We start from the raw sequence: 26,594 nt of genomic DNA, 5'->3' as shown, positions 1-26,594 counted from the left end.
TAATGTAGTATGTGTATATGTGTGTGTGTGTGTGTACAGGTAGTCCACACTTAACGACTGTTCATTTAGCGACTGTTTGAAGTTATGATGGTGCTAAAAAAGTGACTTATGACTGGTGCCCAAAGTTACAACCAACACAGTGCCCCTGCAGTCATGTGATTGTGTTCCAGACACTTGGCAATCAGCTCGCACTTACGACAGTTGCAGTATCCCAGGGTCACGTGATCACCATTTGCGACAGCTTCTAGCAAGCTTCCAGCAAGCAAAATCAATGGGGAAACTGCATGATTCACTTAATGACCATGTGATTCACTTAACGATTGCAGTGATTCATGTAATGACTGTCACAACAAAGGTAATAAAATTGGGTCTGGTCATGTGATGCTTTCCTTAACGACTGCATCACTTAGCAACCTAAATTCTGGTCCCAATTGTGGTAGTTAAGAGAGGACTACGTGTGTGTGTGTGTGTGTGTGTGTGTGCGTGTGTGTATGATTTCAATTAAAATTGTTCAAGCAATTAACCATGCAAATTAACATTTCCGAAATATCTTATCTTATTGGGTCACAACTAAAGGGGTCAGACAGAAATAAAATTATGAACATTAATAAAATCATATAAAGTGATAGAAATAAGTCTCATAAATTACCGAGAGTCTGCTAAAATCATATGTAATTAAAACATTACTAAAGATTAACAAATAATATAGATGGGTGTAGTTGCACAGAAGCTCTGACATATATACACAGGTATCAGGCAGGAATAACCATATTCTGGAATTCTGATTCCTGTTCCTGATGTGTGATCACAAATTTCAGATTGTTTGCTCTTGGCTACAATATGCTATTAAATTTTCCTTTGCTATTCACATCTTATTTTTTTAAAGAAGTCAAATATGACCTATTACGCAAATTGGCATAAGTGAGAATAGGCATAAGGGTGTGTGCCAAAGAACAGAAGGATTTTCTTTTCAGTAAAGCAGCAATTTCATATACAGAAATGATGGTTGTCTCTCCAAAAGAGGAGACAACAGTTTTCTCCTCTAAGGCAGCAGCAGATACATCTTCTTAGAGGTGAGGTACAAATCTTCTTTTGCAGATGTTCCGTGAGTCAGAATAATGATACCTGGAGGAGGAAGAGATCTCGAGACAATCTTTCCTGGGTTAGCAAAATAAGTTGCATTGGACAGAGCAATATCCTAAGGAGCTCACTGCAAGATGGAAGAGACGGGCAACAACCCCAGCCCCAAAGCACCAGCTGTCAGGACAGTGGATAGAAAAGAAGAGGCAGCCACCAGAGGTAAGTTGTTTTCCGAACACCTGGCCTTGTCGGACAGGGTGGGTATGGCGAGTATCCACATAGGTGACACCTTGGAGATAGATTACGGTTGAGAAATGGCAAAGGAAAAGTTTCTCATTGCTTATTCAACTACGAGACTTGATGCGATGGTGTGCAACAGCTGAGCTGTGCTGTGCTGTGCTGAGCATTTGCTCAACAAGAGGAAGACATGGCTTCACCAAAGTTGGCTGCTGATACACTGGGCTATTTGTATCAGCTCATGTAAGCTGACTCATCCTCCAAGTCTAAACAGAACTTGGGAACAAGCAGTTATTATCTCATCTACTTGGAAATCCCCTTTTTTTCTCAGTTTAGTCACATATATCCTGTGGGAGACTCTCCTCCAATCATTTATTCTAAAAGTTAGATTTCCCTGTCCTATCCTGCCTTGTCCAGAAGTTGAGACATTCTTCCCCTTCCCAAAAATGTAGACAAATGGTGTAGTCAAACAATTATTCTAGGGAACAGCACAAACAGCTTTACTTGCAAGACTGCTTACATGCTGACAGCACGAAAACTACAAAATGGAAAGTGGGTGTGAGAGTGTAGCCCTGATGAGGAGCAAGATCTTTTCATTTACTTCTTGATATAACCACTAATATCAGAAGCTTCCAATTGTCCTATACAAGTCAAGGGAGGGGGTAAAATTGATTACCCGTATCACAAGCTACTTTTGTCTGGTACAATGCATGCTTAAAGATACCTTATTTTAAAACATTAAATATATTGTAAAATGGTGGAACACTGCTGAGAGGTAGTACTTCATTCACATTCTCTCCGTCTAAAGGTTATACACACTGGTGCATAAGCATTCATCCAGCCATACAATACTTCCTCCAATTCTTTGAAAAGCTGTCCTCTCTAAACTCAGCAAGTATCTTTGCTGAGGACTTTTCATAGCAGTCAGTGAGGTACTGAAATAGCCAATGACAGTTTTAAATGAACAACAAGGTTAGGGTTACCAGATCTGAGCTGCAAAAATCTAGGTGATGATTAGATAGCAGCAAATAGAACTTTGCTGCCATCCAGTGGTCTTACAGATTTCTACAGCACAGATCTGATAGCCCTAATTAAGGTAACGTTAAAAAGCTTGACACAACTGTACCCTTTTCTAGCTATTTTCTCTGGCAGGAAGCAGAGAAAATACACACTACCCATATTGGCATGATTGCCTATCCCAACAAAGAAAGCACATTGTTGACATTCAACATAATCAGCCACTATTTGGGGGCCTCTTCCTGAGCTCCCATGCAGATTTAAACAAGTCATTTTATGTCTGCAAAAGGATGACTGTAGTACTGTCCCCTTGACACAAGATAATTGAGAATGTAAACACACAAATTGGCTTACCTTGCAATAATTCTGGCTAAAGGACCTAGATGAACTTGGGAGCACAGATTGTGTTGCTGAAGACTGAATTTATATATCAACATTGAAAACAGAGTGGCTTATCAGTTAGTGAGCTGCTCCCAAATGAAAGATTGTGCAAAACTCAAAGCCTGTTTGCTTACAACAACAGCTTACCCTTTCTGTGCCTCCCTGAACACTCACATACAAAGATAAAACCAACTGTTACTAATGTTATGACCAGTGTGACTGAAAGAAAACGAAAAAGGCAAAGGCAAAAACCTGAAAAGCTACAGCTGCAGTAATAAGAAATGCTTTGTTCTAAGCACTGTAAGAAGGTGCACTTTTCCCTGAAATTGAGATGAAAGCTTTTGTCCAGGTTTATTCTGCCCCATGAGAGCAGCACTGGTTCAAAATATAAAAGGCATTGAATTCCTGAATAAATACTTGACACTATTTGGCTTATATATAAAATAACACAATCAGCCTTTTGGAGGTTGGACATGTTATTCTTGCTCTGATCCTTCTAATTATAATGATACAAATCACAGTTGGAAGACCATGATAAGAATTCAGGACAAGTATTATATTATTATCAACCTCTGCAGCAATGGCTGCACCACCTTTGATGGACTGAGGGCCACACTTGGTCTTTGAGTGGTATGTTGTAGAGTGAACTAACCAGGATAAAAGAAGAGGTAGGGGCAGGACAAAACTAACTGTAATTAAAATGAATATAAATGATATGATAATTATACTCTGCATAATTCTCACAATTAACAATTGGGGGGGATTTTAAAGGGATTCTGGGGCCACATCCACAGCATTGAGAACAAGAAGATATGCACTGTGGTCCTGCAGAATCTAAGGTTCTCTATGTTCCTAGTAAGCTGCCAAAGATAATCCACGGTGTTCCCGCTATGTGTTTAGAGCTAGTGGAGTAAAATAAAGTTTTGAGTTCTTCCATTATGAAGGGCAAATCAAGAACTGTAGGTTAGAAGGGCAAATCAAGAATTGTTTATAAAGGTAATGTGAACTGAAGATACAATTTTAAAATAATGATTAGTTTCCACATGACAATCTCATTGCCAGAATCTTTCAGCACAAAGCACTAATAATACAATCTTTCAGTCCAGCTTTATTGGATCAGTTTGACCATAGCCCTGTACAGCAGGTATTCATCCACTGGTCAAGCAAATGCCTATGGGAAGTCCACAAACAGAACATGAAGGCAACAGCATAATTTCCTTTGGGCTCCTTAGCCACAATTAGCCAGAAACATGTGATAATTGTCATAATTAATAACCATTCTCCACATACACAACTGTTCTTAACGTAGCCAAAATGATGAAACTTGTGACATCACAATGCAAGCTCTGTCTTTTTGTACTTTCTTTACACTGTTGCACACAAGCATTTAAGGGGTAGAGTTTGCATCACAATCCTGCAACACACATTTCAACACTTGCCAGTCCACCCCTCCTGCAGATGCTTATGATTCTCCATGTATTTATCCAATCCCTTCCAGCTATACACTATGAGCTATGTGCAGAAATACTGATGGTTATCTGTCCTGAACTTCCTAAATTGAACTTCATTGGATGAATCTGGGTTTCAACACTATGAAAGAGAAGAAACTATGCATAATTCCATAAACCTCTATCATTTTCCTCTTATTTGCTATTTTTCTATATTGAAAAAAACCAATATGTAATCTTTCCACACAAGGGAGCTGTTCCTTATCATTATGGTTGTCATTTTCTGTGTCTTCTGTAGCTTTGCGATATCTTTTTATACGCATGCCTGTACACACATGCACACACAGTGTTTCTATTTTCATACCACAGATTTCTGCAATAGCCCAAATAATTGTCCATATAGTTGTGGCATTCAACAAAAATATATTTAATAGGGCTATCAGGATTGGAACTGCAAATATCTGATGGATCATTAGTGGACAGTAAATTTTAATTCTTTGCTGTTATCCAGTGGCTGTCCAGATTTTTGTATCTTAGATCTAGTAGTCCCATATGCAAGGAAATTATTGATTCCCGCAATGGATTACTAACAGGTAATCTGTATAACTTCTTCTCACTACAAATAACAATTGCTGGAAGAGCCTGATCTGCATTAGGACTACAGTAAAAATTATTCCTTTCTTCCCATGCGATAGTCTTGCCAAAAATTAATCTTAAAGCTTTCACTGATGCTAACTGGAGTTTCCAGCTGGAGGGAGGAGATGTTTTCTGAGTTTCCAGTGTAGGAGGAAAAACTTAAGTATCACTTCCTATGTGCCCAAACCTGATTAGTCCATTTTCCTGCATCAGCTAATACTTATAATTCTTAAAAATCAACAAAATATTAAACCATACATTTAATATCATGTTTTGACTGCATCCATTCAGATAAAAGTTAATTTCAAATAAAGATTTTGAACACCAATCAACCAGTCTACTCCACTGAATCATCATAGAAATCTTGAAAACCCAGAAATGTTTTACACTAACATTTCTCATTTGCTATAGAGTTTTAAATAAAATTGATGAAAATCGTGGACATTTTAATTAGTAAAAAAATAAGTTAGAAGATGCCACATCTCTAACAGTGATATGTGCAACAAAACCACTAAGCCAAATATAATCCAGGAATCACACAGTAGAGCTCCCAGATCCTTTAAACTCAGATTGGCAATAACAATGGAAGATCTATTAAGGCTGTAATATATATCTACCAAGCTGAATGCAGGCCAGTGGTACAATGTTCTTGAAAGAAAATCAGTAGGATATCAAAAATGTGAAGGGTCATGAATATTTTACACACACACACACACACACATTGGGCTGCAATGGGAACATGGACAAATAATGTGAAAGACAAGCATATTCAGAGTGGGCTAATTTGAAAATGTATAGTAAGAATTTTCCCAAGACTAGACTTGATGGGATGGGAAGAAGGTGAATTCATAGAGCAACAAGCCTCTTGCAGGGGCTTTAAGTCCCCCTGAAAGTACTGCTAACAGTCACTGTTGAAAAAAGAATAATGTACAAGATGATTGCTGTGAACATAATCCATTAACTTCTGTGCAAAATCACTGACACACAAAGAATCATGACTCCCAGGAACATGTTGTGAAAAATGAACAAAAAATCAGAATGTGCAGCAACCAGAACAGCAATTGGATAAAGCAGTGCTACTTTCACTCTGGAATGGAACACACATCCCTCTCTAATACTGCAGGAATATAAAGGCAAATACAGTCAAGCCAGACTCCAAATGCACTTCCTTTCCCCAGTCACATTTCATATATAAATGGAGTTGTTTCATATGTAAGCCCCTTATAAACAGCACCACTCAAGAGTAATTGCAGAGCACTGGGAAAGAGCAATCAACTGACCAGAAAGTACAATATGTTTCTACATTCTTACACTCAGCAAAGTCAATCTTCCAACTAATAAAAAGCTAATTTCATATTTAGGATCAGCATCCCTGACAAATTAGAAAATGTCTTTAATTGTTTGCCAAATCTTTGGCATTAAACACTGCTAGGGGAAAAAGAATAGCAAACACATTGTGAATTATTCTCTTTGTCCTTGCGGAAATAGGACTGCCAGATATCCAAGACAGAAGTTCAGCACAAGTGGATGGATATGTAACTGACTGGAAATGGAATAAAAATAATATCTTTAAAGGAAATTCCTTTGTAATCTTAATGATCTCTGCATCCAATAACAATGCAAAACAAGAGTTAGTTTAAAGAGGCAACTCTTTTCAAAGTATGCTTATTAGGATGTAGGTCCCGCTGAACTCAGTGTAATTTCACTTTTGAACAAGCATGTTTAAAAAGTAGTAAATGTCAGCCCGTGCTAGGAAAAAAGTTTTAAACAACACAGTGAAGTATTATGTTGCATATCTAAAAGCTGATGCTACCACCCAAGATCTTATGAATAAACCTAATAAGCAAAGATTTGCTCCATCTTTAAAGACTGGTGGCTTTGATGCATACAGTATTCATAAAATGGAACTAGCCCAGGAAATATCAGAATCACTACTATTTATCTCAACCTCCTTCCATTATAATTTTAGATTATTGTACTTAAGTTATGTTAAAGTTTTTGGAATAGTGCATTTTAAGGATTACTTCATCAATTTTATTATAATCCAAATAAAATCTGAATTCTGGTGGTCACTAGATGGCCTCAAACACCAAACAGCATTGCCTCTACCAAGTAAATAGCACAAGTAGAGTGATGGAAGATTTGGATGGTAAAAAGTATTCCTGAGAGCTGAGTAGCCGCATCAATTGTTTACAGCTAGAATAAGTGGGAATGTCCCTATCACTTATTACAAAATGCCACTCAGAAAAATTCCAAAAAGCATTATTTTTGGCCAACTTGCTTGGATACACTGACCAAGCTCCAACTTATATTCTGACTACAAATAAAGCACAGCAGAAACCTAGGTATCATTCAGGTTACTATGCTCCAACTTCTTCTACGCAACCACTTCTTTGAAACAATTCTTACAGAAAACAGACCGATCTGTAAAACCTAAAATATCAAGGCAACTCTGAAGTAGGGGCTCATAGGTGTGATAATTAGACTGTAATTATTCAGGATTCTAACTCTTTGGAGACAGAGTAATCTGGGCTCAAGTGTTTCCATATGTCCTGCTCTAACCACGGTTCACTTAGTCTCTTCATCTTTACTCTACTTGGAAAAATCATCTGTGCAAAGAGTTCCCCTTTCCAATACTTAGTGTAAGCAAAGTTACAACACTTCCACCCAGCAAAAGAGGCTGCTGCATAGAAAGAGACACCAGATATTGGTTAGCATACTTTCATTCTCAATATTTGTCTTTCTCTCAAGCTTCTGCAGCCCGCTCCCCATCAAGAACTTCTTTGCCAAATCCCACTTTCACCAACAGTGAAGATGTTGCCCTTATAGCAAACTATCACTTCTGTTTCTTTCTTTTGCCAGAACAACTTTGAATGATAGTTTTCAGTACCAGTCACTTTACTTCAGGCACTTCCTAACAATTCCCCATAGCAGCTAAATCATGACAGCCAAGTTAAGTGCTACAGGGAGCTCCCCATGCAAATTAGAATTTCAATTGCACCACTTTGAAATTTCTTTACCAGCCTCTCTGCCAAAAATGGCCCTAACCCTAATTAAAGAGTTATTCCAGCAAAGAGTTTCTCTACTAGGGTTACACATGGAGAGGGAATCCCAAAACAACAGGCTATATACAGACAGATTAGCAGTCTTCATCACAAAGATGAAGAGTATATAATTCCTGAGGATGGCCATCCTCTGATCTGTGTGCCAGATTTCAATCACCATCTCGCCTTGGAATGAGCTCTACAAAGCAGTAGCTGTTATGTACATGATCTCAGCTCCCATTCCTTGGAGAGTGTCCCTCATAGTGGCAGAAGAGCTCTGGGACAGACTCTAAACTGGATTGTCCTTAGGCTGATTCACCAACAGTAGTGGAGCCTGTAGCTTTCTTCTTAGGACGGGCTTTCATAACTTTCTGTGGAGGCTGTAAAGCAAGAGATGCCCAACATTACATTAGTTGCAAAAAAGATAACTTGTAAAACAGCTCTGTTTAGTTCATCACTGAGCTAACAGATTCAAAAACTGAGTAGTATTGCTAAAAATGCTGATTCTTAAATCCTCTGTTTTACTACTAGTAGTATTCCAACAACTGAACTAGTAATTGTGATCTCTGGAAGTCTGCTTATATAACAGCAGTAACATATTTCAATAAAAATAGAGCTAAAAATGGCATCCTTATTTTATTATTGTCAATATTAGTACTGTTTCTATTGGAAAGGTGAGATAGAAATTTAATAAGTGTCCAAGCAACCAGCTTAAGCAATTTTAGCATGAAAGGAGGGAGATTTAAGAAAAAGGAAAATGAACCTTTCCTTCACAATCACCCCTTCAATTCCAGTAGCAGAACTGGTTTGAAGGGTTGGAATTTAAACAATTAAGTATGGAGACGTAAGGCATGGGATGAAGAAAAACAGATGCTTATCTGTTCTCATTTTGATTTTAAAATTAGAAGACACAGTAATCACTAACGGGAGCTGCTGCCATCACCCCCATGTTTCTGCTTCAGTAATATTTCAAATACTTAATGCTGTAATTGTCTCACTAAAGCAAAGAGAGGAGAATTCTTTATCAGAATGTTTTCATTTTAATTCTTTAAACTGTCTCTTCTGGTGGCTTGGAGACTTGAGTATTTTTTTTCTATTCCCTCTTTTCCTTCTCTGGTGAATTTTAATAATCAGACTGAATATTGGGTGAGCCATTTTAGCTGAACAGCTTTAAACTCATTACGCATACTTAATTCCTGAAAACAGATTGATCGTGCCTAGAAAACAGAAGATGAGGAAAGTTTCATCCCTGGTCAGCTAAGTAAGTTTGTCCTCTATAGAAGAACTAGTACAGTCAGTTAAATATCTTGATGAGGATGGTGCTTCTACAGCTGAGATTTTGACAGCCAGTTGAAAAAAAACCTGTTATCACTTCTGATTATACTCAGGTGGGAATTTTTAAGGGATATTTGCCCTCCAGATAATGGTGAAATTGCAATGTATGTGTAATGTTATCAAGTCAGATCATGCCATGTGTTGCTGTTCATAAGGAAATGGTTAATATTCATACCTAGAGAGGAATATTCTTTATCAGAATGCTTTCATTTTGTTTAAATTGTTGATGAGTGGAAAAACAATGTAAAAGAAAAATGAAAACTGATTTACTGGGAAAGGCAGACACACTGTGTGAAGGGCTTAGGGACGAAGTAAAAAGGAAAGTGTGCCAGGCTGAAGAGTGTATGTAGTTTGCACCATTACAGTAATTCAAGTATTTCCACCCTCGGTTTTTTAAGAAGCAGCAATCTACACACACATAATCCAACTGCAAGCAACTATATGCCATCTCACCTCAGTCTTTATTATTTTCTTAGGAGCTTTAAGGCTCTGGGTTCGTTTGGGAACTTTGTCTCCTGTATCATCATCAGATGGTTCAGTTCTAGAATCAGACTGTGTTCCATTATGTCTCTGAGACACAGCCATGTCCTCAGATGAGGAATAATAAGATGCACCTAAGGAGAAAAACAATAGTAGGGCTGCTTCGTAAAGATAAAAAAGATACTCAAGATGCAGAGGCTTTGGGAGCCAAGGAAAAAATGAGTATCTTTACATATGAGGAATTTAATTCACAGAGTCAAAGGAAATGTGAAATTAAATGTATTTTGAATCTCATAATTGAAATTCCACTCCTTTGTAACAAAAAAGCAGCAGCAGCTTCACAACCCATCTATTCCCTCCACTCTAGACAGCCTTTCTTTTCCTCTACTATTTTAGCAGTGAATACTTAGATTTAGAATGTGAAAAGCTTGTTCATACAGTTATGAAATCAAATTCTCCCTGTTTCTACAACTTCCCCTCTCCAAGCCAGGTTCATTGATTGGATAAAGAGCTAGATGGATAGAGTGTAAGAATAAATGCTGTGGTTATATATGTGGGGAAAGGAAAGCTCCTTTTTTGTATCCACCCACTCTTTTACATGTGATTGAGGAGGATGCACATTTAAAAATACAGGTGAACAGCCGTTATGTGTCCTTTGATCTAGGAGACATTATTTTCTTTTTTCCATGAAAATGTGAGAGGTAATTATCTCCTCCTGAAGACAGATTCTTAAAACTTTTATACTAAGGCTCTCATACTTGCCTTCATAGAAGTTATTTAAAAAGTATTGATCTATAAAAGTAAGTTTCTTGCCAATCCTTTAACAGGTATTGATTTTTATTAGTTTTCATTTGTTGTACGTTGAATTATTCCTTGTGTGTATATGTGTTGCTTTAAATTATAAACTGCCTTGAGTGTTCAGTTTGATTAGAAACCTGACATATAAATCAATAAATTTAATAGAGATTGACTTCACTAACCTGAATCATCAATAGTTTCAAGATGGCCCTTAGCAGACGTATGCATGTTTGACTCGGGGCTTCGTAAATGCATTGTGTCATCATCTCGAATCAAAGTCAAGTCTTGCATGCTGAAACTCCGAAGTTTTTCAGACAAAACTCCCTGGCCCTTTGAAACATAATTCCTAGTTACGACTATCCACGTGTACTATATCATTCAGAATGCATCTTAAGGGGAACATTGGAAGAACCTTTGGTGAAAAACTAAACACAAAGGCAGGAAAATGGAACATTAGGGATATAGTCTGGATAGAAAATGAAATGACTGTCTCTTCTCTAACATGAAGAAACAGAGCAAATGCTATGTAGCTAGTCTACAGGAAGAAAATGAATGCAGTGAAATGAAACCACCAAGCAGAAGGGAACAAGGCAGATATTGAATAAAGACATAAGGAGTTACCTTTGCAGCTGCAGTAACTGCTGCATTTGCTGCCAAATTTAATCCTCGCTTGCCAACACGCATCATAGTTTCATAACTCTTGTCACGGGCCTGGCTAATATATTCATCTATTTCCTAGGATTTAATTGGAGTAAGTCTACATTTAGAAATTAAGATTATTTACCTATAGACCTCTATCATAAGCTTCTTACAGACAAGATTCTAAGCCTTGTAGAGTGCACAAGATCTTTAGGCTTGAACACTGAAATAGAATGCAAATCCTCTGATTTGTCATAATATAATATTATGATATAAACCTTATACCAATAATAAATATTCTCAAATGCACTAGTAGATATTTCCTCATCAGAATGGGCTACAAATTATCTATAGATCATACATATTCTGGAATGAGAAAAAAACATGGAGCATATAAGAAAAATGTTATACAAATCTGCACTAATTAAGTCTCCTGTTTTGCTAATGTACACCAAAATTCAGCAGGAAAAGGCCATAGAAAACTTCATATCTCTCACTCTGAGATTCTGAACAGTGATCATTATATCTGATTCTAAGCAAGCCTACTTGTATACCACAGAAGCTAGGCTTCTATTTATTTAAATTATCAGTTTGGTGAAGACCCTGATAAATTCGCAGCATGTATTCTAACAGTGCATAAGCTACTGTTTTAGGTGGTTGGTGTTTCATGGCCGTTTATTAGATAGTTGATCATTCTGTCTTTGTAAAGGTTTACTAAACTGTGTAGACACTTGAACTCACTATTTAAATTTCAATACTTAGGTGATTTTTAGTGATGAACTTATATGAGCAGTTCAAGCTAATTTAACCTTTTGACCTTTGGGTGGATAAAAAACTAAGGGCCATGACATAATTTGGAAACCCACTTTTTTACATGAAAACTAATTCCTTTATAAAGCATATAAGGGTAAAAGACCTATTTTTTACCTCAAAAAGAGTATACAGATGAGGAGAGCAACTTCCTGTGCTCTGCTACTCAGGTAAGTTTCTTTCAGCTCACTCTCTCATTGGTAATGAAGCAGGCTGGGAGAAAAGTGCCTGAAGTCAGTGACTGAATATAGTGAGGTAAGGAGATCGTTTCTTTCCCAAGGCTATTTTTCGTGGTGTACCTACAGAGTTGTGCAACTGTGAATAACCTGCACTCCTAGACATGTAGTGTCTGACGACCATCTCTGAATGTTTTCTCATTCTCCCCAAATTGCAAGATACTATAAACACAAGTAATAGAATATACATTGCATTTCCATCATTACATATTAATATATGACATTACATTGTATTATAAACACACAGAATATTGTTCTGCATTCATTATTTGCCCCCTGAACAGAAATTAAAAAAACAACAGTCACATCAGGTCTCCAGAAACAAAAAATTCTCCTGTATAGATTCTGTTTTTTTTTCTTCTTCCTAGTTGTGATATACAATAGAATGGGGAAAGCTAGGAGGAAGGGTGTGTGAGGTGTGATTGACAACAAATATTCACCGAGTTTAATTATAGAAATGCTTTTCTGTAGCCTTATATGAAGCTGTTGAAATATGTCACTTTATTTGTATTATTTTATATGAACTGATTGGTCTGAAATAAAAAGGGAGGATGATTTCTACTTATTCCCAACCCCAAAATCTGTTCTGTCCCCTGGTCCAATTTGCTCTAGATGGCTGTGATATTTTCTAGAACGTTGTATGTGATGGTATTGGCAACTGGTGGGTGGAGGTGAAGAAACCTGTAAAAATCACTGCCATACTACTTTCTTGCAGTGGGAAACTTATGTTGGATCCCAGTTCCTTCACTTTGCAGACACTCAGTTCTGGGATTCAACTTATTTATAACTCTATATTTATTTTAATTACTCTCTTTATGCTTTTGATATGCATAAACCACATAGGGCATAGTCTATAGAAAAGGAGGATGGATGGATGGATGGATGGATGGATGGATGGATGGATAGATAGATAGATAGATAGATAGATAGATAGATAGATAGATAGATAGATAGGCAGGCAAAGAGATGAAGAAGACAATAGATCACATCAAGATAAAATTGAGGTACCTTTGATAAATAAATCTGATATTAACACCAAGACAATTTGGCTTATATAAATATTGCAAATATTACATGTATTGTAGCAAATTTAGTCTTCTTCAACATTTATAGCATTAAAAAGATCATTTACACCATTATTTTACTAGTGAAAACAAAAATAGTTCCTGGAGATGCTCTCTCAAGTCTCTATTATCTTAACAAAGCTCACATTTTAGAAATATTAGGCAAAAAGTTATTTGGTATTCCAAATGGAGCAACTGAATTATTTTGTATAGTACCACTGAGATGATCTAAAAAGTTAATTGTCAGATTTATTCTTGATGCCAGCCAGTAGACAGCAATTGAATTATTTATTTGTTTGTTTAGTGATATTTGTATAGCCGCCTATCACACTCCCTGGCCAATGAGACCCGCAACATGCCTCTCCTACCAGACCTGATGGGATGGGTAGATGTAACCTGGGATAGGCAGTCCCTCAAATATCCTGGTCTCATGCCATGTAGGGCTTTAAAGGCTATAACCAGCACCTTGAATTGGACCCAGAAGCAAACTGACAACCAATGCAGATCATGTTGCAGAGGTATAACATGTGCAGATCTCGGAGCACACATAACTGCCCATACCATAGCTGCTGCATTTTGCACCAGCTGAAGCTTCCGGATACTCTTCAAGGGCAGCCCCATGTACAGTGTGTTACAGTAGTCCATTCAAGAGGTGACTAGGGCAAGAATGACTGAAACTAGAGCCTCCCAATCCAGAAAAGGGCATAACTGGCACACAACACGAAGCTGGGCAAAGGCCCTCCTGGCCACGACTGCCACCTGCTCTTTGAGCAGACGTTGTGAGTGCAGAAGAGCCCCCAAGTTGCACACAGGGTCTGTTGGGGCTTGGAGCACCAAAGATGGTAAATCCCCAGATACAGAAGGCCCTAAAACCCAAAGCCACTCAGTCTTACCAGGGTTCAGCTAAAGCCTGTTGTTCTCCATCCAGACCTCCACAGCCTTCAGGCACCAAGAAAGGACATCAGCAGCATCACTTAGGTCACCAGGGGCAGAGATATACAACTGGGTATCATCAGCATACTGATGATACCTCACCCCTTGATAATAGTTGATCTCACCCAGCAGTTTCATGTAGACATTAAATAGGAGCAGAGAGAGTACCAAGCCCTGTGGCACCACACATAGAAGGGGCTGAGAGCAGGACTTCTTGCTCCCAATCAACACTGACTGGAATGGTGTTGATGGCAATTTCACCAAAACATGAACTCTTAATATCTGCTATCTACCTAGTGACTTCTTGTGGTCACTAGAGCCAGTGAGTTGTAGTGTTTAAGGTGTTGGATGGGCACCAGGGAGACCCAGGCTGCCTTGAATTTCTAAAGGAAAGCAAATGTATGAAAGTAACAAATCAAACAATCAATAAATAAAAATTCATATAGTTAAAAAAATTTAAAAACACAAAAGGATTCCCTACTGAGTTCACACCCTGAACAGTAAAATTCCAAGGATCAACAATGAATATTTTGTGGAAAAGTAATAGTTTGAGATATTAATTTATGCTGGAGGCAGTTTCATTGAACGAAATATGAATAACCATGTGATCAAAAACTACTGATTTGTGTATCCTTAACAAAATTTACTTGCTTTTTAGGTAAGTTAAACTCTGAGAGAAACGTTAGTACTGGGATCTGTTAGAATACTTTTACCTTAAATAGAATAGAATCTTAAATGGAATCTTAACTGGAATAATTAGTCTCTTCCTTCTCAATGCATTTGATATGATCCGTATTAAATGCATTCAGAAGGAAGAGACTAATTATTTCCTAATTGGCACTCCTGGGTATTTTACCATGAAACATCAAAGTTTAAATATATATGGAACCTTCACAGCTGATACAAAACAGTGTAATATTGATCTGTATCCAAATACAAAAGAAACAAAGTTGCAGCTTTCAGGCAGTGTGATCAACCTTTAGCTTGGAAAAGGTGGGTCTTTTTTGCATCCCTCAAGTATGAACAAAGAAAATATAAAATGTATTTTATAAGATTTGAAGCTGCCTGGAGGGTACATTTTATAGTTAGCACATTATCTATTCCTAGCATTATAATACTTTATCTAACTGAATTCTTTTTTAACATAATTATTTTATGCAAGCAACCATTTTTCCGTAAACCCCATATCTCTTCTTTTAATATGATGCTGTAGAAAATGAATCATTTGCCACCCAAACCCCAGAAATCATGATGAAGTAGATGGCATAGCATATTGGAGCTTTAAAAGTGATGACCTAAGTTATCCAACAACAACTTTGACTTCATGCTGATTAAGGAAAGAAGTTTAATATTCCAGTGAACTTTATTACTCTGAAGGGTGAAAAACTGCATAGCTGTTCTTACCATTTAGCAAGAGGCAGCCTGAGCTACTTTAAAAGGAAGGCAGGGGAACTTTCACAAAGAAATTTCTGTCATCCCTCTTTTACTTTTCACAGGCACACACCAAACTGATAAATGAAGGTATCCTTTTTGTACCTCTAGCATCTGCTAGAATTACATGGGAGAATGGAAAGCAAATGCACACCCACCATTAATTGCTGCATACCTTACAAGAAATAAGAGAACCAAGAAAAAAAATCAATTAATGAAACAAATGCTAAAAAATTTGGCAAGTTCCAGATTATCCTATGAAAGAATGGAAACCATATTTGTGCACATACTGGTAAAATTCCTGATTTGTGGCTCTCCTTTTGGTTGGAGGTTTCTGAGTCACATCAAATGCTTCTCCTGACAACTAGCCTTCAAGTATGACTTTTTCAGAGAGACACAAGAAGTTACAATAGGAAAGAGAGAGAAAGCCCTGGCATGCACATACAGTAAAACAACATGCACAACCATTTGAATCATAAAAAGGAGCTGTGAAGTCCCAATCAACATTACTCAAATTAGAGCCAGCATATTCTGACTAGACTGCAAACTAGGAATTTACTGTTGCTCAGTAAGACAACTAATTGCCATTAGTATGGGCAGAGAAATTCTCTTGCCTTTTTTCTATCAGGTCTCATTCAACTGCGATGAAAGAAGATTTGTTTTAGAAATTCTTTTAATGGGAATGGAGTTTGGCATTCTTGCACTTAGTGACAAGAACACGAAGGAGTGCATATGAACTACTTTTCATTGTACAATAATCCGTCCAGCAGCCTGCAACCCCCCTCATGCCCAAAATTTCAAGTAGTAAATCAGAGGAGAACTCCTCCCATTGAGCGTTTGCTGTGGTGGTGCTACCTTCATCATTACATAGGAATCCTGCCCTTGAGATAGTCTTGAAAAAGCTCTCTAGAAAAAAAAAGTCTATCTAATTTTTCTGTCCACAAATTAGCTAGACAATTCTGAAAGACTATTTATGCCCAGTTCTAGCTGCCATGCATTCAGCATGAATAAGCATGGGCATGACTAATTTCAAGTTTTTTTCTGCAACCCAACCACATTTGAAGTGACTCAATTTTCATGAGTGATAACCGGGCAAGCTGCAGTACCTTCTCCTTATTGGAGAGCGTTGGGTGAACAAACTTCCTGTACAGGACGCTGGAGCCCTTGGTGTAAGGAGAGAGCAGCCAGATCACAAATGCGATTTTCAACTCGAAATAAAAGGGAAACCTGAGAGAAATGGAAAAGCTAGAATCAAGCTCAGAGTCAGACAAAGGTTGACAGCCCAGAACAGCCCAGATGAGATAAGCAAAGAGAGAAAAAAATGAACTTTAGATAGAATAGAATCAATACAACAAAGCCAGCTATAGAGGAAGTTGCATATTATTATTATTATTATTATTATTATTATTATTATTATTATTATTATATTTTTATCTCACCTCTCTTTTTATATATAGCTCAAGGCAGTGAATATACTCAATACTCCTGCCTCCTATTTTCCCCACAGCAACAGCCCAGGGAGGTGGGTTGGGCTGAGAAAGAGTGACTGACCGAAAGTCACCCAGCCAGCTTTCATGCCTAAGACAGGACTAGAACTCACAGCCTCCTGATTTCTAGACCAGCACCTTAGCCGCTACAGAAAAATGGCTCTCATTCTTTTCAAGAATGTTCTTTTCTGAAATCTCATTTTAGAATTCTTTTATAACTTTGATAAATACAACACAACAAACTTGAATTAAGTGCCAGCAATTACACCATTGAATTTTTTTTTTCAGAGAGCAATAAACTATCATCATTGTGGAGACTTACATGACTAGTACTTTGCCTAAAAATCACCCAACATCCTCATCCCACTACATACCCCAGTGATTTAAGTCTTTTGAACAAGTTGCCAGTAAGCTGTATTAAGCAACACTATTACTGTAGGATTGAAGTATCATCTTTTCCTCAATGTTTTCAGAGAACAAATCTCTTGATATTATTTTGCAAAGCAGAAGACATTGACGACTTGCAGTAGTACCAGAAACAACCATTTTATTCAGAACCAGAATCCAAATTCTTAAAAATTACTCTTGGAAGAAAGAATAATATATTATTGCCACCTTCAAACATTAAGTTTATGAGACATATCATATGTGATACAGCAAATGAATATTTCCTGCAAAAGTTTAAAATAACAAGACTTCAGAAAGAATATTCAAAGCTGTCAAGGATGGGAAAATAGAATATTTTACTGAAACACTTCACAATACAGTAGCCAGTTCTAGATTGGTGATTTAAAAAAAATGCAGCATCAGGTAGTTCCTATTGCCGGCAGAGAACTTACCATGACAGAATGATGTCTGTGAGCGTTTCTGCTGTGGTGAAGAAGGCAAACACAATCCAATACATCATCCACTTAACCTGCAAGGCAACCATCCCATTAAAAGTCTGCTGAACGTCAGGACCTACCTTAAAACCATTGTTGGATTTATACCAAACATTCTGAAGCAATTCCGTATGACAATTATACCCATGCTCAGCAACTCAGACCTCCCACTTTCAGGACAGAGATTTCATAAGAAAGTCCCCAAAACACAAACATTGCTTTGCATTTCCTTTCATAAATAATTATACAGGTAATTGTTTCCTGATATACAAGAACAAATATTTACATAAACATCATTTTATAACTGATAGTTCTGTAAGCAAGGCTTGTCATGCCTGTTCTTCCTATTCCTTCCCCCTTTTATTTCCCTCAAATTCTATTTGCTTCAAACATCGTATGTATTTCCCAGCTCGGCAATGCGGTATATAACTGTGAGACAGTCACTGTCCAATAGTTTGTCTAATGATAGATAACATAGGAAGCATAGGAAATTTCATTAAAAAGTGAAATCCACTGCAATTTTTCTGCTAATGAAACTTCCCCATTACCCCAAGGTGGGGAAAAAGCTTTTTGCAATCCTCTGCTTTCCTTCAAAACTTGCTTGGAAGTTTAGGAGCCCTAAGGAGCATATTTGGAGTTACAGAGAACCAGAGTGTTCTCCAAAATAGTGCAAATATGCACAAATAGTGCAACTAGGTTGAATCATGATGCTGATTGGTTTTTTGGTCTAAAAAAGCCCCATCAGCATCATGACTGAACATTGTAAATAGTAGTTGATACTGTTTTGTACTGCAATATACTGTATGTGACAAATATGTGTATGCCTGCATCTTGTTTGCTGGCAGGCAGGCGCTAGCTCCCCCTGCTGTTGTAGCAGCATAAGCAGAGCCATGGACTACCTGGTCCAGCATAGTGTTACCCAGAAGCCAACCAGATCCTGGAAATTCACAAGTAGACTGTAGCCTTCTTTCACTGTTGTAGACTTAAAAAATGCTTTCTAACAACTGATGTCTAAAACAGGCTATTATTTTTTAAATTCTAGAGGAATATATTAAGGCTAGCAACCATTGACAGCAATAGCTTCCAGTAATCTGTCTAGTTCCCTTCCACAACCATCTAAATTTGTGACTTTGGATCACAAACTTCTATCTTTGTGATCACAAATTTGCATCTTTGGATCACTGCTGAATCTTCCCACAGTTAACTTCACCTGATGAAATTACAGATATTAAACTCTTCAGGAAAACAAAATCCAGAAGTGATTCTGAAGAGCTCCAGAAAGGTATCTTTAAACTGGGTATACAGTCAATCAAATTATTAATGTGATTCAATTTAAATACATGTAAACAGATATATGTTGGAGCAAAAGATCCTATCCTCACATAAACACCAACAGAATCTGACCTGCCTATAACCAACCAGGAAAAAATCTTGGGATTGTATCAGTGAAGGTATTGAAAGAGTGCACATGAAGTATAAAATATGCAAATTCTGTGCTAGAGACCCTGAAGAAAAGGATTGAAAATAAAAATACCAATATTGTAACGCCCTTATATAAATCTGTCTGTAACTGGAATATTGTGTACAGTTTTGGTTGTTACAGTTGAAAAAGGATATAATAGAGCTGGAAAAAAGTGCAAGAGAGGAATATTTCTCTGTCTCCTAGTTGCAAGCATTCCAGTAGCATCTGGTTGGCAGATGTGAGAAACAAAGTGCAGGCCTAAGATGGACCTGGTCTGATCCAGGAGAGTTGTTTTTTCCTTTCTTATGGTCATGTGTTCTAATATTACAAAAAAACAGAAGAATTCTCAACACTGACACTGTCCAAACATGAATTTATATCCCCTTTTACACACCTCCATTCTAAGCTATTACATGATATTCTTTCCTAATTAGAGATCTTGTTTAGTCCCTAATCATATAAACCACAAGGAAACTATTGAAAATATTTTTGTCTTGAACAGCTGATTCAAACTTGCAATTGCCAGTTCTTACTATAAAAAGATAAAGCCTCCCTCCAGTTGAGTTCAGTTCCTTGTGATTACATGGATAAAACCAAAGCATTTTCATGGCAATGATGCAGAGTTTACCGTTGCCTTTTTCCAGGATGTTTTTCAACTTTCCAGCCTAGCCTACAGTCCTGTAATTCCCTGATGGTCTTTCATCCAAGTACTAATCAGGGTTGACCCTGCCTAGCTTCTGAACCCAGACAAAGTTACTCACATTTTCTAAAGTTATGAAAACAATTCTGTTCTAGCAGGCTTTCAAAGGTCAATGGTAACCAAGTTTTCTTTTTTCCTTTTGACTTTATATGTGGCCTCAAATCTAAACTGACTCTTGAATCACTTACACTCCTCCTTACAGTATTTGGGTCAAAACACAGAGTAAATATAAAATAATAACCAAACTATAATAAGAGGAAAATAAATAAGCATTATCATAATCATCAGTAATATCATGACTGCCTGGTACCACATCTTCAGTAATATTACACTGCCTGGTACCACATCTTCAGGAGCAATTTCCACACCGTTCCCAAAGGCCCTCTGAAAGAGCAAGCTCTCAGTTGTTTTCTCTCTGGATCTGCACTATTCCCAAGAAGGGGGTCACCGTGGGGTAGATTTGTCCTTGGGGTTCCTGCAGACAACAGTCCCTAGAAGTTAGGACCTGTAGCCACCTCCCCTATGAGAACTCATCAGACAGGCAGATTCCATTCACAGAAGGCAATTTTGGGAATACTTAGTTCTTAAACCGTAAAAGTAATGTCCACCAGATTGAATTGCATCTGGAAGCCTATTGGCAACCAGTGGAACCCCTGTATTAGTGGTGTAATACAGACAAACTGAACTGAGCCAGTCATTATTTGAGTTGCTATGCTCTGGACAGTATATCTTCTAAATGAACTTCAAGAGCAGCCACATATACAGCAAATAACAATAATCCGGAAGTGAAGTGATAAAAGCATGAATGACTGCAACAAAGCCTCCCAGTCAAGGATTGCCCACTATCTCCTTCCACTTTTCCACTGACAATTCTAACTCTTCTGCCGTGTCCACGTACATTTCTGTTCTTCCAGCTTGGTTTCTAACTGTCAGCTACAAACTTTCCCAAATTGGTCAGATCATAACATGCAGGTTACCACGTGCTTTCTGCTCTTTCCACCTTCCAGTCCTTCCTTCATGGATACTTATTCACATGGAGTGGCTTTAATGGCAGCCATGGTTTGTGGGTTATTTAACCCTGTGTTTGGCATGGGTTCATGATGTTTTATAGCATGGATTTCTGAACAATGGTATTTTATAATTGGTTTCCACTGCATGTGATCAAAAGCCATGGAATTAGGTGAACTTGCCAGTTTCTGCTGTGCTCTTTCCTACTAAGATTTAGGGTACAGAATACCTAAATATTATATATTTTTATATTTATAAAAATACACTTATTTTATATTACTTATAGAATATTTAGTAGAAAATACTATTAATTAATAAATAAAGGTTGGTCAGGTGCTGCTGAAAAGTTGTTGGTATTCTTAATCTGTAGTAATTTAGGTATAGATTTGTGTCATCATTCTGGGTAATCAACAGGCTTTCTTGCCTAACTTAGATCCTAGACTAGTGGCAGGAATGCATTTCAAATTCTGATCCTTTTAAGTCAACAAGTCTGAAGCCTGGTTTGGGAACTGACACAGATAATTATCATTAATTATCTATCAGTGAATAATTATCTACCCTGAAAACTGGGCAACTGGTACTGGCGGCCATTTACCTGTTATGGATAATAGCCACTGACAGAGCTATCCTTAATGAATTTTTTTATTTTTAAGAGCAACCAAAAGCAATTACAATGGCCACATCTTGTGGCAAGGAATGATGGCTTTATTATAGAAACACACCGATATAACTGTGTTTTATTTTCAGCCCTATTCCTAACATTCCTTACATGGAATTTACTTTTTTCTGCTGCCAGTTCACACTTAGCAGATTATTTTCAGAAGTTTTCTATTATACACTTAAGACTTCTCCAAGATAATCACAGATAGTTCTGATCTATTAGTGAACATGTGAAGATAAAAATTTCACTTCAGTGGGCATCACTTTAAACTTACATTGAATCAAATCCTCTATTTATATAAATTCATGTCAACTTAGTTTGACACTGAGGACTGAAACTTCCTCAATCATCCTAGTGGATAATCTGTGTGAGAAAAGAAGGAAAGCACTGCCCAATGGATGCTTCAGGTTACCGTTATAGCTTTCAGTACCATCAGTTACAGTTTTTCAGGATAGGCAATATACACTTGGTAGCAGGAGCCTAGGAGCCCTGCTTTACACAAGAGCCATTATTATTTTATCATGCATAGGATAGTTTGGGGAAACTTCAAGGTTCTATCACATCTTCTATTACCAAAAAAAAAAAAAGCAACCACACACATATCCTACTGCGAGAGGTTTTTAAGAAATGTTTAACAAACTGCCATCAGTAAGCTGGTGATATGTACAATGTTTCACTTGTGGTTCCTGACTTTATTGCATTTTAATTAAAATATATTTTATGTTGTATTTTAATAGACTTCTACTCTTATATGACATTGACATTTTAAATTATTGTAATTTCCCTGAGTAGCTCTTTGAATGGGTTGGGATAAAAATCTCTATATCCATGTAGAGATATATCTGATCCAAGAATCAGATGTGGTAATAGTCTCCAAGTCAAGCAGTTTTAAAAGAGGATTGGACAAATTCATGGACGATGGGCTATTGCTATTCCGATGGCTGTTGCTATTGGAGCTTTGATGGCTGTTGCTACTTCTGGAATTCTAGGTGGCATGCCTTGAATATCAGCTGCATTATACTCTTGCCCATGCTTCCTGAATGTATCTGGCTGGCTACTGGTTTGATTGAACAGGATTCTTCTTCTAGAAATAAAAAGCAATCTTACACATTCTAGATCTGGGATGCTCAACATGTGCCTTATACCAGTGTTGCCATGGACATCTGCCAGATTGCTTGGCCCTCTGTACTTTTCCATTTTTTTATTGCATAATGCAAAACAAAGCACCAGTCTGCAGGATCTTATTTATTTAAAAAATGCCCTTAGATACCACAAAGATCTATAGGTATTTTTAGAAAATAAAAATGGTGGATGATTACAGTTCAATTATTTCTTTGCAAGCCTAGAAAAAAAAGAAAATCATAATCTAGGGATGAAAGCAGATATCCTCATAGCCTAGAAAGAGTGGCAGGAAACCTCTCCACCAGTTTGCCTTCTGGTAAATTGGTATTTTGTGTCAGCTTAAATTAAATGTGGAACCATTTTATAGATGGATAAGCTTTCCGTGGCAGCCATTTTCTCTGAATGCTCCTGACAGGGTCTCAGAATGTCAAATGGCTCTCTGGCCTAAAAAGATTAGAACCCCTGATTTGGTCCAGAATATTTAGAAGCATCTTTCTTCCTCCATATATTGCCCCTACAAGATGTTTCAATCTTTTAAGGAACATATGAGCAACCCACAACTTATTACATGCAGCTTCAAAATTCTCATTTTTGGAGCTCCCAGAACAACTTTAGTTTGGTACCAGTAACATTCAACAGGAAATTCATAGAATTAAAAGATTCTTTGAGTGAGTTTGGCCAAAATAAAGAGGCTTCTAACAGTTTAGGGTCCCACACAATGGTTAAACATTTTAGCCCTCCACATTGGTAATATTGCCATGTCACCAATCCCACACTTTGTGAACCTCGGGGCCCCAAAAAAAAAAAAAAAGAGGCAGACATTAGTCATTAAAAGTTTGCTTTGGTAGGCCTATTCTAAAGTAAGGCTACTTAATAGCATGGCAAGGGTTTTTTTCAGCATTTCCTTAGTGGAACAACCTGAGGAAGGAAGAAAATCTCATGAGCCATACTATTAATTGTTTGAATGAAAAGGTCAAAATATGTTGCATGACATATCCTGCTGCTGCATTTCACAGATGTCTTTAATGTTAATTTATTTTAAAAGGGTAAAAGCTTTTTAAACTTTGAGTTATCTTGAGAGCTTTTTAATTAAAAATGAGAAATAAATGTAAGACAGCTAAATAACTGAAATATCACACAGTCAAAACTGGCATAAGCATTCTCTTTGTAAGAATAATGTATACTTCTACTTTCTAGTTTCCTGTCAAAACAAGCATGACAAGAAGACACCTTAAGAATTGGAAGTGTGGGTATCACAAGAAACATAGTCAGAATAGACATATGCTTTGGAAAGTCCCATGTTGTTACTTCAACATCAAGTCAAAAGTTCTCAAAAAGTATGAAGTACTGAAACTAACTAACATTTGTGGATCACATAAATGGCATAATCCATACTAGGCCCACAATAATTTCCCATCTGCTGTTTTCAAAAGCTAACAGTGTGAAAGTGCAAATGTACTGGATACCAGAATCAGTTTAGCATTGTAAATGCAATCTAGTGTTAGCCACCTAGAGTCACTTATACAGTGAGACGGACAGTGTATAAAATTGATTAATAAACAAGTAAATTGTATATCACAAGTATTTTGTAAATTGCAAACTTCTAAAAGCTGCTCCAGGAAGACTTTCAGCCAGGATTTTCAAATGCAGCCAATTAATTACTTTTCTCTACAATGAACTTTTGTGAAAGTTCCACTTACATGTATTAAATAGAGATTTACCTGCTACCCAGAGTCACTGAGAGTCGGGCAGCATACAAGTTTAATAAATAAATAACAATAATGATCCTATAAAGAAAGTACATACTTTGTTTTGCATAGTAAAGCATGGAACAGCAAACTAAGAGGCATGTGTGTAAAAAAGCAGCACTGTTCTTGAGACCAGTTTCAACCTTTCCCATGTTTTCTATTTCAATTCCTTATCTATTTCTCATTATTTCTGACATACACAGGATTAATGTACATGTTTTGACTTCCTTAAATCCCAACACAGCCTATTCACATTTTCATGAATTGCTAAAAGTAGTCTAGGAATGTTCAGTCCTGTACTTTACAATCCAATTAAGAAACCTTCATTTTAAAATAGATTTTTGCTTGTCCGATTTCATAGTAATTTTCAGGTGGCACACCCCATGCTAACTATTTGTGACAACACTCCAATATTCTAAAGTCCGTACTAGAATAAAGAGAGCCACTAAACAGTGGCAACAAAACTGAGCACTGGGTTTTCACCATTCAAAAGCACTTTTTAGTCTCCCATGCTTTGTGTGAATGTCAGTGACACAATAATTGTTTTTAACATGCAAAGTACAGTGTTAAGTTGGCTGAAGCCTGCAAGATGGTAGCTTTTCTGAAGATTGTGTACCATTAGAAGCATGTGATGCTTTAGATTAGCTAGCACTTTATATTAGCTGTAACTTTTACAACTCAACAAGCAAGAGGTGATTAGCTGAAGAAGTGGTATGGTGACATCATCAGCTTATGTAGGGGTGTGTGTGTGTATGCATGTGATGGGAAAAATTGCTTAAGAGTAGAACAAGCATGTCAGTTCTATCCCACAATATATTCACATCAAATAAACAAGATGCTCAATTTTTTTACTATCATGTTAACAAGAATACAAAAAGTAAAATCTCAGCTTCCTGCCCATTCACAAAACCCGGGCATTTTCCAAGCAGGAGACAAGCCATGAATGATAGCAGAGAAGGGTTAGTCCTTACAAATGTGATGGTCACCTTGCACTTACATATTCCTTCACGTTTTTCGTCTTCACAGCTTTGTAAGAAGAATAGGCAGGGTACAGGGTGCCAAAAACCAGACTGCAACCAGAGTTTTAAACACAAAACAAACAAACAAACAAAAAGGGGTGGGGGGGAGAAAGCGAGGTTCCAGTTATTCGGGGCGGGCTCCAGACTCTCGTAAATCTGAGCGACTCCCAGTCCCCACCCCCCGGCCCACCGAGCAGGCCGAGCAACGAGGCGCTTTGCTCTCCACCTGCCGCATCCACAATCCCCTTCCTCATCCCCGAGGCCCGTCAGGCTGGGTCACCCGACTGTCTATTTCGCGGCAGTTCCCCCCCCAAGGGGGCGAAGGCCCCCCGGGGATCAGGCAACGCCCCGTCTGCTTTCTCCCCCGCCAGGTTCAGGGCGAGAGCGCTCGCCTCCCACCCGCAAGCCGCCCAGGGGAAGAATGCGGGGGCCGCTAAAGCCCAGGGAGGGCAGCCCCGCGGCGGGCGCCTCGCGAACCGGCTGCCAACCGCGCGAGCCCCCTGTCCCCATCTTCATCCCGTTGCCTGGCAACAGCACAGAGAGGGCCTGCCGCCCGCCTCCCCTCCGCCGTCGCCGTCGCGCTCTTACACCACCAGCCGGGAGATGATCCAGGACACCATGGCGAGGCCGGGACTCCTCCGGCAACAGCGGCGATTGGGAGCTGGGTTTCAGCACCGGCTGCAGCGGCAGCAGCGAAAGAAAGCGGGGGGCTCTTAAAGGGCAGGTTTCTGCAGCAAGCGTAGCCCCGCCCCATCTCCTTAAAGGGGAGGGGCTACCGGGGCGTCGGAGGAAAAAGAGGTGCGGACCGCATCCCGGAGGACTCGCCAGCTTAAGTCTGCTCGCCCGCCCCTTTCTTCCCGATAGCAGACCCTGAACTGGGTGGGCATTGCGTCAAGCGATAGCAGCTTTGCTGCCTGTAGACCGGGGTCCGTCCTAG

General features: G+C 38.2%; 1 protein-coding gene across 1 annotated transcript; it reads right to left on the bottom strand.

Moving 5' to 3' along the window:
• On the bottom strand, nt 1-26,364 carry REEP2 (receptor accessory protein 2). Its single transcript, XM_007420341.4, has 9 exons — nt 26,246-26,364; nt 25,636-25,708; nt 17,896-17,972; nt 16,676-16,796; nt 11,078-11,191; nt 10,639-10,786; nt 9,632-9,792; nt 2,689-8,223; nt 1-1,125 (listed from the first exon to the last, which is right to left on the bottom strand). Exons 1-8 carry the CDS (start codon nt 26,275-26,277, stop codon nt 8,149-8,151), a joined length of 801 nt encoding a protein of 266 aa, XP_007420403.1. The 5' UTR covers nt 26,278-26,364; the 3' UTR covers nt 1-1,125; nt 2,689-8,148.
• Between the last annotated feature and the right edge of the window lie 230 nt (nt 26,365-26,594).

The sequence above is a fragment of the Python bivittatus genome, unplaced genomic scaffold (genome assembly GCF_059951505.1).
Source record: "Python bivittatus isolate LINGU-HERP-01145 unplaced genomic scaffold, Pbiv_v1 ctg000080_np1212, whole genome shotgun sequence".
NCBI lineage: Eukaryota > Metazoa > Chordata > Lepidosauria > Squamata > Pythonidae > Python > Python bivittatus.
This window is presented reverse-complemented; position numbering and strand designations above follow the sequence as displayed.

What these genes read in the sequence shown, in the direction of transcription:
- REEP2 (XM_007420341.4), bottom strand. Translation starts at nt 26,277, where the DNA reads ATGGTGTCCTGGATCATCTCCCGGCTGGTGGT. An exon ending in TGAAACTATTGATGATTCAG is followed by an intron (nt 9,793 to 10,638) that starts GTTAGTGAAGTC and finishes TTTTCTCCTTAG; the next exon opens with GTGCATCTTATTATTCCTCA. An exon ending in AGAAAATAATAAAGACTGAG is followed by an intron (nt 8,224 to 9,631) that starts GTGAGATGGCAT and finishes CTTGCTTTACAG; the next exon opens with CCTCCACAGAAAGTTATGAA.